Below are 17,549 nucleotides of genomic sequence, written 5' to 3' on the forward strand. Positions count from 1 at the left end.
CAGGAATTAGCATTCTGGCTGACACTGCTTCCTGCAGCTACCATTGGAATGGTGAACTGTAGCCAACGGGAGCAGAGAGCGGCTGTACCAATGGATGCTCAGGTAAATAAAACATCTGGCTGTTCACCAGAGACTAACCATGGTGAACTGCATTCAGCCCATGAGACACTTATTACCCACCCCGGTATATGAGCAGCCCTCTTCAGTGATATTGAAGTCTCGCAGTGGATGTACCAACAGCTGGACTTGTAAAGAGGCCAGCACACTTTCCTGTATTTATGTGCACACACTTTCTGTCTTCACCTCTTTTAGTCTTTGACCAAGATTTCAGAAAGTCTGGGATTTTCAAAAGACCAGAACAGAATTAGGTGATTATCTCCCAGAGTTAGGTGATTGTATCCCTAATTAATTTGAGGTCCTTTGCAAATTCCATACCAAGCCTACATTTTGACTAAAAAAAAAAGACCTTATTTTCCAAACTGCTGACTTCAGTGAGACCTGGTGAGTGGTTAGCCTTTTAAAAAATAAGATCGACTTAGGAGCCTACCATTTGTTTTCTCCTTTAGAAAATCTTGGCCTTTGTATGCATCTTATACAATATAGTCCATCTCTACCAGTTTAAAGGGCAAGGATCTAAAATTTGTCTGTGACCTAGATAATTGCAGTCCCTAGCAGACTGGCTAGAGTTGCGTACCTTAAGTCAACTTTTCCCTTTAATGTACATCTAACCTGAATGAGCTCTGAGGAAACTGGTTGGGATATTTTCTAAGTAAAAAGAGAGAGGGGGAAAAAATAGAAGCTTACAGGTTACATTCTGTCTGTTCTTCTAAGCAAAGACAAGAGATTTAACCTGAATTCCAAATTGCCTTGCTTTTGAGTCTTGAGTTGAGATCAGATTATTAATGTAATTTAAAAATAGCGTAATGGTGGTAGTAGGGTATATGAAAATGACTGTGGTATTACATAGGATTACTAATTTATGGAACTGATGTCAGTGGCAATTTTTGTGAAGCAGACCCAAAATTCCATGTTTCATTACACTTTTACAACAGGATAAACTAAACTATTGAACTAAATGACATTTTCCACCTGCATGACCACTGTGTTTAATTAGTAATAACTGTACACCAGCCATTGAGTTTAGCAAGTGATGTATCAAAATTTAAGCACGGTTAATCCCAGAAGTATTAGACAGGGGATTCACTACTCTTTCAGGAGATTAGATACTTTTTCTCTGACACGAACGGTTCTGAAAAATACATTTTAAGCTTAAAAAAACCCACCCCATCTTTTAACAATGACTGTTTGGGACCCAGTCTGTAGAAACAGACTACGCACATCAGCATTCGGCTCTTCTGAGCACGGTATGTTCTTGTACCTCTTATGTTGTTTTTGCTTTGGGAAGTCATGTCTGCGAGACAGCCAGAAATGTCTGATGTATTAATTGGTGTAATAGGTGTACATCTTATCTCATCAGAAGCAAGCTGCTGTTGCAATACCTCTGATAATCTGGCACTTAACCATATAGTTCGGAAGTCTTAGTTTAAAAAAAATTAACAATTCTTCTATATAACCTACATTGTGCCTGATATTTCCCTCCACCCCAAAGCATTGGGGTCAGTGCTGAAACACCCCACCCCACAGGGAGATCCAAGAAAGTTTGGCCCTCTAGTTGGCCCAGAGGAGTTTGTCTAATTCACCATGATTTAGGGTGGTGTAAAATGCTCCTCTTTCTCTGTCCAGCCAGTGTGGGTAGGAGGGACAAGGCCATAACTTCCCTTCTGTCTGTTTTATCTAGAAACTCTACAGCTGCTAGGAGGGAATGCCATTGTCCCCACCTGCACAGAAGTGGCCTGCAGGAAAGACATTTACTGACTTTTGGAGGAGCTGAATGAGGCCCAAATTGCAAGACGGGTATGGTTCCTTTTGCACTCCCCAGTCAGTGTACTTCTGCCCAGGGTCTGGGCCAATCTGTTCTTAAGTAAGGTGTCACTTGATGAGCTACAGCTGGTTCTTCAATAACAGCAGGTATACAAGTGTCACACTCTTTTTCAGTAGTTAAAACACTAAGCTTTTAGATTCATTTTTGTTATGGGTTATTGCTTACATAAATCACCATGGAAATTTCTGTGACCTTCAAAAGTCATTTTGATCTTAATTTAATTGTTTTTATTTTCAACAAATATGTCAACCTCCTGGCACCTGGAGAACAGAATGCTTTGTAATTCGATGAAAATAGCTCTGAAGAAAAATTACTTTCATCTTCTTCCTTTTAGCTATGTCTAAAAGAAGGGCACACTTTACATTTCCAAATACTTTGAGTTCAGCTCAGAAAGGCTTTCAATTGTAGTGAATTACACATGATCCATTTAAGATTTTAATTTTCCTCCCTTTCAAATGATCCTTTCCTTACTTTAAAATATTGCCTACGATTTTCTTCAGGAAACTGCACATCAGGTCAAGTCATGCTGTGATTCTGTAATTTACCAAGCGACCACTAAAGCAAGACTCAAGACGCCTCATTCATGACACTTATGAAAGGTTATATTTGGACACAGGTTTCTGAAAGTTTTTGTGCCTTTGGAACTGAGTACACAGAAAATGTATACCTGTAAACCAAATTCTGCTTTATTTCAACATCCACCCCCATCAGCATCTCTTTTTTGTCTCTCTTATTCTGAATCTATGACTATGTCTGTACCACGGGGTATTCCGGAAAAACTCCGCCGTGTCCAGGGAACACATCTGTTCCTCTGCTTTTTTTTGCGGAAGAGCAGACACGTTCTTTCAGAAGCCCTGTCTTCCTCCTCCCACAAGGGGGAAGGGCTCTTCCGACAGAGGAAGCTTTTCCAAAATTTGGCCCAGTGTAGATGGGCCAAATTTTGGAAAAGCCTCTTCCGAAAAAACTACAGGCAGTCCCCGGGTTACGTACAAGATAGGGACTGTAGGTTTGTTCTTAAATTGAATCTGTATGTAAGTCGGAACTGGCGTCCAGATTCAGCCGCTGCTGAAACTGACCACCAGTTCTGACTTACATACAGATTCAACTTAAGAACCCCAAGCGTCCCCAAGTCAGCTGCTGCTGAAACTGATCAGCGCTGATTCCAGGAAGCCTGGGGCAGAGCAACTCTGCCTCGGACTTCCTGTAGTCAGCGCTGGTCAGTTTCAGCAGCGGCTGAATCAGGACGCCTGGAGCAGAGCAGCTCGGGTGCTGCCGGGTTGGTCCAGTAGCGCCCAGAGCGGCGCTGCGGGACCAACCGGCAGCGCCCCAGCTGCTCTGCCCCAGGGTCCGGCAACAAAAGCCTGGTCTGCTGAGGGGGGGGGCACACTAGCTGCGGGTGTGCTCTGTGTGCTCTGGCAAAGCCTCAGAGGCGCGGGACCGCGCCGTGGCTGGGGCTTCGCTCCCGGTGCCCCTGATCTGCTGGAGACCGTGAGCGAAGCCGCAGCAGCGGCGGGTTCTGGCGCTTCTGAGGCTTTGCCAGAGGAAGCAGAGCTGGGGGAAGATTGGGGGCTGTGGGGCTGGAGGGGAGGATGGGGGAGACAGAGGAAGGGGGGCGGGAAGCAGCTTTTCTCGCCCCGGAGGTCGAGGTGGCGGATCGCTGCCTGTGAGCTCCGGGGCGAGAAAGCCCCGTTCGTAAGTGCGGATCCGACATAAGTCGGATCCACGTAAGTCGGGGACTGTCTGTATCAGAAAAAGGTACGCAAATTGCAGAGTGCAATTGTATAACTTTTTCTGGTAGATCAGTGTAGTGTAGACATAGCCTATGTCACATATTTCTATGACCAATGTGACTCAGGCCATGTCTGCAATTACCGGAGTATCAATGCTCTGACGATTGATCTTCTGGGGTTCGATTTAGTGGGTCTAATAAAGACCTGCTAAATTGAATGCTAAGGACGCCCTGGTCAGTCACTGTACTCCTCGCTGTCATGAGGTGTAAGGGAGGTCAATGGAAGAGTTTCTCCTGTTGACCTCCCGCTGTGGAATCGCCCCAGAAAATTAATGCATGGTACCATTGACTCCAGCTACGGAATTCACATTGCTGGAGATGCGTATCTTGCATTGATTTTCTCCACTGGTGTAGACCTGGACTCATTCTAGCCAAAGAGTACTGCATACAGCTGATTGATAAATTTCAAAAAGTTAAAAATGTTTAGACAAAAAACCAGACATTTTCCATGGAAATTATTTTTTAGTTTTTTTAATTGCTCTGTTATAAAGCGTTAAGGCCCTGATTCAGCAGTGCAGTAAAACCCTATAGAGTAGTTGTTTTATACTGATTCAGTAAAGCACTTAAACATGTGCCTACTTCTAAGTTAAACATTGGCTTAAGTGCTTTGCTGAATAGGAGTGAATATGAGCAAATGCTTAAACACTTTGCTATTAGGTCCATGGAAGGAAAAGGATGGTGCTCTAGCTAAAACACAGAATTGTATCAAGAGGTAGTATATTCCCCATCTCTGCCACGGACTTCCTTATGCAAACCTTTCCTTTGCAAACCCTTTTCTGACTCCCACAAATCAACACTAAGGACTTGAAGCATGAAATCTGATTATGCTTCATATTTCTTCATATCACTACCTTAGACTGTGTAGCAGCAAATGTTATTTGATTCATTCTAGGCACAAATTTCACAGGCAAATTACAATTTATATTGCAGAGAGAGAAATGTTTCCTCTAATTTGACACACACAAAAAAGGCTATTTGGAAGATTAGAAATTCTCTTTGACAAATATTTTATTTTCAATTTGTGGGAGGTGTTATACTAACTCTGTCCTCTGCTAAGAGAGCCTCCCTCTGCCTCCAGCTAAAAAGAGGGAGACGACGTGCAAGCACATTTCAACTATAACCTTTTTCTGATAGAATACAAGAGAATTTTTAAATGTGAAGAAGGAACTTACTCACTTTCAGTGCAAATAGGACAGCATCCTTTTCTATTCAGGATCTTACCCTAATTGGGAAAAAGATAGATTGGTTTAATGAAAGAGTTTTTGGAGCAATGACCGTGATGTTATAAGGCTGCAAATACCTTTGAAAATAGTTCAAGTTGTGTTTGAACTCAATGCCCTGGTTACAGCTTCAAATATCAGGTGTTAAAAACAGACAGAACTATTCAAAAAGCTTCCTGGCAGTCCCCTAAGAAATAAAATACTAAAAGAACTTTCTGTTGCTACTTTTCTCTTGGGTGGGGAGGGGGGATTTGTACTCATGTATTCATGGCTATCTAAAGTAGAGTAGTTGTTTTATATAACTCACTCCAACCTTTTCCCCATAAAATACATATGGTTCATTTCTGATGCAGATAGCTTGTATCCTTCAGTTGCTTATGGGAAATCCCTACTAAAGAGAGTCATTCATCCAGCTACAAATACAAGTAAGAGATCTTACTGGCACAAATCAACTTTTTTCAAATTCTTTTGCCTGGATGGTGATATCCCTTATAAAATTGTATTACTAACCTAGAAATAGTGGAACAAATTCTCTTCTGGAGGCAATGGGAGAAACCCCATAAGTGAACTTTTTACACCAGTAAAGATTTTGGTCCAATATTAGCAGTGTTCAACAAAGGCTCAATCTACTTTTCCCAGGCCAACGTGTTGGTTTTTTAAAATAGTTCTGCCTCAAATCGATATTGCTAGAATTAAGAAATATGCACCTTTGTTTGTGTGTGTGCACGTTTATGTGTTCTTTTTCAATCATCATTGAATTAAAAAGCAGCCTAACCGATTTAGTTCAAATTCACTGAACCTCACCTTCAAGTTGAGAATAAACATGGAAAATTGAAACCTGAAAGGCAGATGTTTCTGAGAATTTGTCCAACAAAAAAATGTTAGTCTGCAGAAGGCTTCTGCAGGGCAGATTCACATCCTAGCTTACCACAAACTAACCATTTGTCTAGACAAGCCCTTAGTGAAACCTACAGTGATTATAACTGAAACTGCTTTGCAGCTTTAGAGTGCTATTGTAAATCACCCAACATACCCATGCCAGGAAGCAAGGGGCATATGGCACTTTCCTACCTCCCTGTGTGGCTCTCCAGATCACTGGTAGCAACTCATGGAAGGGGAAAGCAGTCTCTATAGGGTTGCTACTCCCGTTCCCATACAAGCAGGCAGCGAATAGGCAGAGCTTTGGCTTTGCCCCTCTCAGTGCACCAGCCAGAGCAGAAGAACTGGTGAGAATGGAGAAGTAATTAGCAGCAGGTAGAGCGCCCATGAAGGTTTCCTCTGCCCCAGAGCAATGGGAGAACTAGGGACCAGATTGTGATTCTGTCTCTCAAGCACCTGTTCTAATAAAACACTTTTAACTAAGTGCCATATACACCCTCAAATACTATACAGAAAGATTTACTAAGGGAACCCTTACTAGCATTAAAGAGAGTCATGCAGCTTAATGCCTACACATCGCACAGAATATTCTTACCGCTCCATTTGAATAAAAAAGTTGAAATCAGCAGCCAAGCTGGAAGTGGCAGGAATTCAAGTGAAATTGGACTCTGCAAGGCAGCCTGCTGAGGCTGGTTACTTGAGCCACTATGCTGGCATGGGATCCTGTTTTTGTCTTGTATAATAAGGAAGCCCATTATTGCTAACATGTGCTGCAAGGGATGGCGAGCACTGAGGGTTCCCTTAGGAGTGGGATAAGTGATGTGATCCCATTTTTACTTCTGAATATGTATAAGCAGACTGCACTGAAGTCTCTGTTTTCTGCTATTTCTCTTCTTTATATGATTTTCTAAGTCTATGTTTTAGAGGGACTTTTTTAAAATGACAAGATTAAGTAGGTTGGGGGGGGAGAAAGGGGTTGGTTGTGCAATAGCAACAGCTGTTGCTTTTCTGTGCCTCATTTGGCACTGCAGGAAAAACAGCAAATTTCTGTTTGCAACAATAACAGATGTGTATAAAATTAAACACTGTCTGTGCTTGGGATGGGAGAACGTGTTCTGAATAAATTTTAAACTCACATGAAGTTCATGGGTTCAAAATTTATCCATAGTGTCAAATCCTCTGGAAGCATCATGTGCCATGAACTTAGCTCAAGTAATTTGTGACGGGGTGCGATTGCCCCACACTCTGAATGCCCCCGTTGCCCTGCTTTGTGGGGAGTGCAGAGCCTGTTTTGCTGCTTGCGCTGCATGTTGGCATGCTGCAGCACAGCGGGGTGGCACTGCGAACCGGAACGGGATGCCTCGGGTGCATTACGAGCACGCCAGGAATGACGTGAGAGGGGTGGGGTGGCCAGAGGGATGGGTCACGGGGTGACGTCATGGGGATGGGTGGGGCAGGAGAGACAAGGCGGGAGGTACAAAAGGGAAATGGACACAGGAGAAGAGGGCAGTCGAAGGAGGAAAGAGGATGGTCGCCGCAGTGAGTGGGCAGGAGAGCGGCAGGGCTCGGCCGGCTTTGGTGAGCCACGTGCTATGGTCGAGGAGACGGTCGGGAGGGGTGAGGACCTCCCCAGCTGTAGCTGGGGTAGGAAGTAGCCCAGGGCAGGGCTTCCCTGCTAAGGCCCGTGGGCTGACGAGTTATGGCAGGAATCCCCATCAGCAGGACAGGAACTTGTCTGTGCCTGCCCTTAGGGCCCTGGCCTAGGACCAGTGACAGAGGGAGGGTCTGGGTTCCCCTACCCCGTCCACTAAGGGCGGGTGCCAGTGTACGAGCTATTGGAAACCGAGACTAACAGACTGCCGAAGAGGCAGGGTGGCCTGTGAAAAACTCTGAGCAGAGGGCCAATTAGGAATGTGAGTGGGACCCCATGAGAGAGGGGAACTAGCCCGTTCCTTCACATCATTATTCCACAGAAATAGTGCTCAGAGGCAATTTCATGCTGCAACATCACAATGTACTTTCACAGCAGCATTGGAAGAAATCTATCTACAGCAACTCAGCGCTAGCTCAGGCTGATATCACCAGTCAGAATGTGGTATGTACTGGTGGCAGGAGGACAGGAGCAGGATAGAAAATAATTGCACGGGACCCAAAGGAGAGAGAGAGAATGGAGACAGTATGAAGGAAGCAAAGGACTTGGAAGAATAAAGACTAAGAGAGGAGGAAGGATAAATGAGGAGAATATGGGCTTATCTTCACATAAAGCAGTGCAGCTGCAGCCCTGGCGTGCTTTAGTGAAGATACTATTACACCAACAGTAGAGCTTGTCTCATCAGTGTAGTTAATCCACTTCCCTGAGAGGTGTACCTAGGTCAATGGAAGCAGCTCTCCTGTTGACATAGCATTGTCTACACAGAGGTTAGGTTGGCGTAACTGTCACTTGGCGATGTAGATTTTTCACACACCTGAGCAATGTACAGTAAACTTCCGATAATCCGGCACCTTTAGGACCCAGGAGGCGCCGGATTATCAGATATGCCAGACTATCAGAAGGGGGGGCTATAAGGGGTCTGGAGTGGGGTGGGAGCGGATGCCACTCCAGACCCCTCATAGCCCCCCCTTACGATAGTCAGGCTTTGCCCCAGGAGTCCCTGATTCAGCCGCTGCTCGTCAGTTTCAGCAGCAGCTGAATCGGGGATGCCTGCAATAGAGCAGCTGGGGTGCTGCCGGGTTGGTCCCGCAGCGCCGAGAGGCAGCGCTACAGCACCAACCCAGCAGCACTCCAGCTGCTTTGCCCCAGGCATCCAGATTCAGCCTGCTGGTGAAACTAACACTGCTGGTCAGTTTCAGCAGCGGCTGAATTCCATGCCTGGGGCAAAGCAGCTGGGGTGCTGCCGGGTTGGTCTTGTAGCGCCGCCCCTCGGTGCTGCGGGACCAACCCAGCAGCATCCTGCTGCTCTGCCCCAGGGGTCCCCAAGAGCAACTGGGGTGCTGCCAGGTTGGTCCCGCAGCCCCGAGGGGCAGTGCTACCAGACCCACCCGGCAGCACCCCAGCTGCTCTGCTCCCGGCTGCCCCGATTCAGCTGCTGGTCAGTTTCAGCAGCAACTGAATGGGGGAAGCCTGTCCGGCTGCCCCAGCACTTCCGGGTTCCTGATGGTGCCGGACCATTAGGAGTCCCAGAGCATTGGATGCTGGACTAATGGGCTGTGTCTACACTGGCATGAATTTCCGGAACTGCTTAAAACGGAATACTATTCCGTTTTCAGTTTTTCTGGAAAAGGAGCGTCTACATTGGCAGGCTGCTTTTCCGGAAAAGCCCTTTTTCTGGAAAAGCGTCTGTGGCCAATGTAGACGTGCTTTTCCGGAAAAGAGCCCCGATCGCCATTTTCGCGTTCGGGGCTTTTTTCCGGAAAAGACTACTTGGCTGTCTACACTGGCCCTTTTCCGGAACAGTGTTCCGGAATAAGGACTTATGCCCGAGCGGGAGCAGCGTAGCTTTTCCGGAATATCGGCTGATTTTGTACAGTAGAGCATCGTTGCTTTTCCGGAAATTCAAGGGCCAGTGTAGACAGCTCGCAGCTTATTCCGGAAAAGCGGCTGATTTTCCGGAATAAGTGGCCCAGTGTATACACAGCCCTGGAGTTTTACTGTAGTTATACTGATGTAAGTTTGTAGGGGAGACCTAGCCTTTAAAAAAAGAAGAGGGTTAAAGAATCTCTACAGGCATGCAACCCTGAAGATGGTGAGTTAACTCCATTTCAGTACAGGCAGTCCCCGACTTACGCGGATCCGACTTACGTCGGATCCGCACTTACGAACGGGGCTCTCTCACCCCGGAAGTCGGGGCGAGAAAGCCCCGTTCGTAAGCTGCTCCGGTGCCCCTGGTCTGCTGGAGACCGTCTCCAGCAGACCAGGGGCACCGGGCGGGTTCCCGCGCCTCTGAGGCTTTGCCAGAGCAAAGCCTCAGAGGCGCGGGGAACCGCCGCTGCTGCCCCTTCAATCTGGGTGCCTGTGGTCTGCTGGGGACCGTCCCCAGCAGACCACAGGCTCCCGGACTGAAGCCGCAGCCGCGGGGGGGTCCCACGCCTCTGAGGCTTTGCCAGAGCAAAGCCTCAGAGGCGCGGCACCCCGCTGCCGCTGCGGCTCTGCTCCCCGTGTCCCTGGTCTGCTGGGGGGGGGGGAGCGCAGCTAGTGTGCTCCCCCCCCCCCCCCAAGCAGACCAGGCTTTTGTTTTGGACTCTGGGGCAGAGCATCTGGGGTGCTGCCGATTGGTCCTGCAGCGCCCGCTCTGGGCACTACTGGACCAACCCAGCAGCACCCCAGCTGCTCTGCCCCAGGTCCTGATTCAGCCGCTGCTGGTCAGTTTCAGCAGCGGCTGAATCAGGACACCTGGGGCAGAGCAGATGGGGTGCTGCTGGGTTGCTCCAGTAGTGCTGAGGAGCAGCGCTACTGGAGCAACCCAGCAGCACCCCAGCTGCTCTGCCCCAGGCGTCCCCAAGTCAGCTTCTGCTGAATCTGACCAGCGCTGACTAAAGGAAGCCCCAGGCAGAGTTGCTCTGCCCCGGGCTTCCTGGAATCAGCTGCTGATCAGTTTCAGCAGCAGCTGACTTGGGGACGCCTGGGGTTCTTAAGTTGATTCTGTATGTAAGTCAGAACTGGCGGTCAGTTTCAGCAGTGTCTGAATCTGGACGCCAGTTCCGACTTACATACAGATTCAACTTAAGAACAAACCTACAGTCCCTATCTTGTACGTAACCCGGGGACTGCCTGTAATGCATTTAAGTACATGCTCAACTTTAAGCATAAGAATTTGCTTCTTGGCTTCAGCAGGCTACCTGAATGTTTCAAGACTTTGCTGGATTGAGGCCAGTGTGCTCAGCATATTGCAGAATGAAGCCCAAGGTAACATCAGGAGAGTGCTGGAAGAAATCAGTGATCTGAATGTGGAACTAGAAACCATAAGCCAAAAGGCTCACTGGAAACCCAAGCAGGGCTGTCTTTACTATCAGAGTGGTTGAAGGGCACTAAAATAGACATCTACATTGCCTCAGTATGCATAAAACAAAGAAGCTCAGAAAGTCACTTCCTGAAATGATCAGAAATAAGAAAAGATTAGATAATAAAAAAGTAAGATAAATATGTATAACCTTGGAAAAACTGAAAGAAATGGTAGAAATAGTCCGATAATGTGTAGCAACCTGCCACAAGTCCCAGCAGTAATACAAATGATTACTGGGTAGAAAAAAACATCTACTGTTTTACCAGTGTGAAACCTGTTCCTAGTCACATGGAAAAGTCCAAATTAATTTAGAGCTAGGTTGATGAATGAATTCATATTCTATCAGGAAAACTTCATGAACAGAATGCTAAAGCTGAAGATTTAAGCTTTTATAACTAAAGGTCTAAAATACATAAGCTTACTTGCACATCTTTAACTCTTTCACCCTTGTGTATTCTATGACACAGGACTTAATGGTATGATTACATGGGGTCATCATTATTCACACCAAGCAATGCCTTAACTCGGCAAGTAGTTCCATGAGAGTGTATCTACACATAGTCTAGAGTAGGGGTGAGTAATAAAAAAAAATCAGCTGCCCTCCAGGGTTAGTCTGCTATGTTGCCTGTGCTTCCACAGGTATCCGGTCAAAAAAGAGCTGCCAGGGATTAACCTTGTGGACCAGATTCAGCCCGTGGGCTAGAATTTTCCCACTCTGATCTAGAATGCTATTCAGAGCTAGTAAGGAAATCATGATCTGACCGATATTTTTTTTCTGAAAGAATATAGTATCTTGTACAATTTTTCTTCAGGCAAGTTTATAATATGCTTACAAACTTGCAGCACACACATCACTACCATGTATATATCTTATATTACGTGAAATATTTGATCAATGCTGTATAAGTTTATGACAGAATAGTCTTGCACAAGGTAGGTTAGTGAAAGGATCAAATGAGTAACGTATGTTATTGGCTTAAAATGCCTTAAGGAGAGAGAGGAAGTTGGAACCCAAGACATTGGGTTGCATTCTCCTTTTTTTCTTCCAATAACCCTTATCTTGTAAAAACACAGTATTCTCTTGGAAAGGGGAGGGGGATCCATTATAGTGATGTTTTGGTAAAGGACTGATTTTGTGCTTACATAAGAACTGCCATATTGGGGCAGACCAACGATCCATCTAGCCCAATAGCCTGTCTTCCAACAGTGGTCAATGCCAGGTGCCCCAGAGGGAATAAACAGAGCAGGCATACACCAAGGCTGTGTCTACACTACAGGGTTCTTGTGCAAAAAGAGTCTATTGCAAAAAACACAGGTGCTCTGATGGCCATTCTGTGAATGGCAATCAGAACTTTCTTGCGCAAGAGCGTCCATGCAGTGTGGACACTCTCTTATGCAAAAGCATATTGCTTTTGTGATGCGCTTTTGAAGTGTGGATGCGCTTTTGCCCAAGAAGTTTTTGCAGAAGATCTCTTCCGCAAAAAGCATCTTGCGCAAAAACCCTGCAGTGTAGACAAAGCCCAAGTGATCCATCCCCTGCTGCTCACTCCCTGCCTCTGGCAAACACAGTCTGGGGACACTATTCTTGCCTATCCTGGCTAATAGCCAATGATGGATCTATCCTCCACGAATCTATCTGGGTCTTTTTTGAATCCTTTTGTGGTCATTATGTTCATAACATCCTCAAGGAGTTCCACAGCCTGACTGCATTGTGTGAAGAATACTTCCTTTTCTTGGTTTTAAACCTGCTGCCTATTATTTTTATTTTGGGATACCTAGTCCTAGTGATAGGAGACAAAACAGGCAGGGGTTTTGGAACTAGAAAAGGCAATAGTGTTTACTTCAGATTGTGAAACTCCATTTTGAGTCACAAGAGGAAGTGGCTTGGTTAGAATCAAGTACATGTGGAGGAAGGGCACTAGTGGGTTATTTAGCCATGAGGAGGAGTGACTCTTGTTTGGGAACTCAGTTGGGGTGTTTAGTTTAGCTGAGGAGTTTGTTTTAGTCTAGAAGTGAATCATAGCTCAGAAGCTCACTCCTGCTTGGAAGTTTAGTATAGTTTGGAAGCATGAAACAGCCTGGGAATTTAGCTCAGTTCAGAAGCTTATTCTAGATTTTGGAGCTTACTCTATCCCTGGGAACCCATTCCTATTTTGAGAAGGTTAATTTGGATTGGGAGTCCAGCTCCACCTAGAAACTAAAGCTGGCACAATTCAGTTAAGGATTTCAGGTAAAAGATTTTTAACCTAACAGGGGAATTATAGGTTTATTTCTTATGAAGCATTTTGCTAAGTTAAATCTTGATATTTTTAATGGAGGACTTCTAACTCTTTTTGCTCTTCTTCCTTTGACTTCACTTATGAGTCTAGGATTCACACCTCCCATGCTAGAACTACAGTATGACAATGTTGAAGGAGCCTTATGGGTCTCAGTTAAAGTTGTTACTGAAATGCATAAGGTGAATTTTCATGTGGCATTTTATTCCTCAGTTGATTGTTTGAACAGTACATGTATTTATTACCTTAATGGGCCATTTCCAGTGGTTTCAATTTTTACATTTACTTTAAATGAAATATAATATAATGTTGTATTTTGCACTGGGGTCCCAGGATCATATTAAATTACTTTAGCAACCTGAGCTCCGAGGAACCATGAAAACTTAAATTAGGTGAATGGAGAACACTACAGAAGGGCACAGTATTTTCTACAGTGCCATGTTCCTAAGAATTCTCATAGAAAACTTGATGTGCTAGTCTAGATGTCCCAGGGTCTCATCTCCTATGCACTCACTAAGAATTACCATGGACCTCCTAATATTCTCAGAAGAGTAACACTACTGCACACTTTCTAAGGCAGGGGTGGGCAAAGGGGCCTCTGCGGGCCGCATCTGGTCCACCAAGCCGGTGGATCTGGCCCGTGGCCGCCATGTTGCTTCCCCACCCTCAGGCCAATCAAAACCTGGGGACGGGAGAGTGCACAAAGTCTCCTTCCCCAACCAGGGTGCACATCATCAGAGGGAACTGTTGGCTGTTTTAAAACCTCCATTCACTCCTGGAAGGGCAGGGGCAGGTGGCAAGAGACTTCACAAGTTCCCCCGCCCCAGGCCATGATTGGCCTGAGGGCAGGCAGAATGAACAAGGTCTCCTCCCGCTGCAGCACCTAGAGGGAACTGCTAGCTGTTTTAAAAGAGCTGGTGATTCTCTGTAGGCTCTGAGGCAAGGAAGGGGCAAAGACTTCACACACTCCCCCACTCCCAGGCCAATCAGGGTCTGTGGGTGGGGAAGCACAAGAAGTCTCCTGGCCCATCGTCTTCTGGGGTGGCCTGGGGCCACTTCAGAAATTTGTGAAGTGGCCTCTTTTAAAAATTATTGCCCACCCCTGCTCTAAGGCATACAACAGCAGAGCTCCTCGCTTGTGAAACTTACGAGGCCCTTGGTAAAAGGACTGAGCTCCTGTGAAACACCAAAAAGGTGCAGGAGAACCACACAGTGTTCCTACGGTTCACTGATGCAATGGCCCTGCCTCAATAGCATTTGGAGATCCAAAGGCAAACACCATATTCTAGAACAACTCTGCCATTGTCCTGAGCTCTCAAAAAGTCACCAAAACAAATTTTAATTCACAGGAGTTTGTCACTGAAAAATTTATACACAGGTATTTGTGACTAATATTTTCCTCTTTTTGGCTTCCATGACAGAGAAGAAAATATTGAGAAGGAGTAATGATAATAACTTGGATATCTTTTCAGTAGTTTGTTTTAAAACTACGCATAGATGAGATCATTTTAGATCTGTTTTCTCTGAAAGCTTGCACTATTAAAACTAAGGAACTTGCAAATAACAGGCGTCCAAAACACAAATGTTAGACATTGTCCCAAAATGTTACAAGAGTCATTTTTAAAGTAAGTAAGTAACAGGAGACTGCTAATTTTGGGGTTCACTTCAGACTTTTGCCCCCTCCCCCCCAAAAAATCAGTCCGTACCTTTGGAGAAAGTAGTATAGTTTTGGTTGAGCTCATTCTTTGTTTCCATGACTAACAAAGTGATTAAACGCAGTTGCATTAAAAAAGTGAACACAACCTGTCCTGCACAACTCCATGGTGGACAAACATGATCTATTAACTTTGGCAACCTTGCTACACCAGTAACATTATGAATATGCGTGGGAGAGAAGAAAACCTGGGAGCAGAAAGACCAGCTTTGATTCAGATATAAAAGGCGGGGGGGTGGGGGGGGGGACAACACACAAGAGCCTTCTGAGCAAAGAGAGAGAGGCCTGAGGCCAGAAATGGGCAATCCTGAAAAGAGATGTTACATTGCTTTGAGAATTCGAAGGACAAGGTGGGTGAAGTAATATATTTTACTGAACCAACTCCTGCTGGTGAAATAGACAAGCTTTCAACACAGAATTCTCCTTTAAAAGTTGGTCCAATAAATGATATTACCTCACCCACCTTGTCTCTAATATACTAGGACCAACACAGTCTACAACAACACTTCATACAACAATTGAGACTTCTAGTCAACAACAGACTACCTATCTATCTCCTAGAACTGGAAGGGACCTTGAAAGGTCATTGAGTCCAGTCCCCTGCCTTCACAGCAGGACCAAGTACCATCCCTGACAAATTTTTGTCCCAAATCCCTAAATGACCTCCACAAAGGTTGAACTCACAATGCTGGGTTTAGCAGGCCAATGCTCAAAGCACTGAGCTATCTCTCCCCTTGAATCTTTAAAGGCTCTTCTTCCCCAGGCTTCATGTATACTAGTTCAACCGAGAAACACCGACAAAGATAAATGAGAGTTGGGGGAGAGAACATATTCCATTAAAAACTCACATGAGGGCAGCTGTTGATTGGAATGCACTGCTTCTTGCGACATTCTGTCTTGCCTTTCACACAAGCACAGATGGTGCAGTTAACAGAGGACCACATCTCTCCATCCTGCAGGAGAAAGAATATGATATAGCTATCAGATAGGATGGCGGAAAGAAGCTGTTCCAACAATGTATCATTTTCATTGCACAGAAAAACTCCAAAAGGGGAAAGCAGTGCTATGTCATTGTTTAGTCTAAATTATTATGAAATGCTCATCCACGTTCAGTCAGATTAAAGATAAAGATGAATAGGGATTTCTTTCCTCTAATCCTTCAGGTTAGAAACTCTTTCTTCCAAATTTCACCAAATTATGTTTCCTTTTCCTTGAATGACCTGATTAGTTACATTGTTTTGTTTTGTTTTTCTCACCAGTGGGATGTGATCATACCTATTGTAAATTTTCATTTAAGCTGACATAATTAGAAAAATCTGATTCATTGCCTTCAGATGACTGGCATGTTTAAATTATTGCATGTGAAAGCATTTCATTAAGATGTCAGAATGCAGTGACTTTATTCCCAGATCTGGCATCATTCTGAGCCCACAGGAATGGACAAACAATGAATTCTAATTCAGATTCCTTACAGTGTTTTAGCAGACACTTGATCTGCTAAGCATCTGAAAATGTTTAGAACAGGTATAATAGTGAACTATCCATATGTAGAGCGGGAACAGTATTCTTCCAGGAGACAGTCTTTGTCTCTAAAAAAGTAGTAAGTGGGCGCAGAATGCACTTCATAGCCTCATTTTTAACATACTCAGGAAATTATGGGGAACTGTCTTGGCTTATTTCTACATGCCTTTGCATTTGCCAAGTGCCGTTTCTAAAGCATTCCACCTCACCCACGTGCAGTCCTGTGCTAGCCTATGTAGAGACTAGACATGCAAGCATTCTGGTTACCGGACAGCTGAGGCAGAAGGGTGAAGGTCAAGCAGACAGAAAGACAGTAGAGGAGTCCAAGAAGACAAAAAGAAATTATGGATCCACCTACACTAGAGTTCCTGAGTAATGGGATCAGAGTGAAAGTAGGCTCAATTTTAAGTGGCAAACAGGCTGATATTTTATGCACAGCATGATTTTTAATGGATGTTCTGCCTTATCTTATTTCCTGAAGTGATGCAGGACTGACTATCCATTTTAGTGAAGCATAACTTGACAGACTTAAGTTAAGCAAAGATAACAATCTACACACACAAAAGCAACTTATGTCTACTCTGCAGAGCTACCCTACCTCTACACAAGCCACCCATTATTTCAAAATATTTTTTGAAATAATGGGTGTGCTATTTCGCTATCCCAGTTAACCTTGTTGTATGAGGAATAAGGGATGGCTCGAAATATCATGTTATTTTGAAATCTGGCACTGCGTAGACGTGCCAAATTTCAAAACAAGCTATTTCAAAATAGTTTCAAAATAAGATACGCAATTTGCTTAGCACAATTTGCATATCTTATTTTGAGTTTAGGGTGCTGGGTAGACATACCCTAAAAGAAGATACAGCAGTTAACTACATCCAGTTGCCTAATTGTGATTTCATGCCTGTTTTATACTTCTGTAACTCCATTGACTTATTCCCAATAGTGGTTAAATAAGGCAAAAATAAGATCCAGTTCCCATCTATTCCCCCTTTTTGTGTCTTCGAGTTCATAATTGTTAGTAAAATAAATCATAAAAAGCCGAGTATTTCATTTGGATGCTCAAAAGTATATATTTATATCTGAAATACAATAGTGCCACTGTTTAAGTCAAATGTAGTTTCTTTGAACCTATTAAGCACAGTGTTTGTTTATATATAATTTCCAGAATAAACATTTCATCTATGTACTAGTAAAACGGAATT

General features: G+C 44.7%; 1 protein-coding gene across 7 annotated transcripts in view; it reads right to left on the minus strand.

Annotated features, from left to right (window-relative positions):
* Positions 1-17,549, minus strand: part of BMPER (BMP binding endothelial regulator) — a 212,129-nt gene that overhangs the window by 78,536 nt on the left and 116,044 nt on the right. For all 7 annotated transcript variants that reach the window (XR_012901885.2, XR_012901884.2, XM_075921755.2 and 4 more), the window contains 2 exons: positions 15,669-15,773; positions 4,908-4,953 (listed from right to left, as the gene is read on the minus strand). Coding sequence is in view for 5 of the 7 variants with exons in the window: in XM_075921755.2 (XP_075777870.1) it covers positions 4,908-4,953; positions 15,669-15,773 (151 nt within the window). In the remaining 2 variants the exon portion in view is untranslated. The remainder of the gene's footprint in view (positions 1-4,907; positions 4,954-15,668; positions 15,774-17,549) is intronic.

Source organism: Pelodiscus sinensis, chromosome 2 (genome assembly GCF_052426305.1).
Source record: "Pelodiscus sinensis isolate ZL-2025 chromosome 2, ASM5242630v1, whole genome shotgun sequence".
NCBI lineage: Eukaryota > Metazoa > Chordata > Testudines > Trionychidae > Pelodiscus > Pelodiscus sinensis.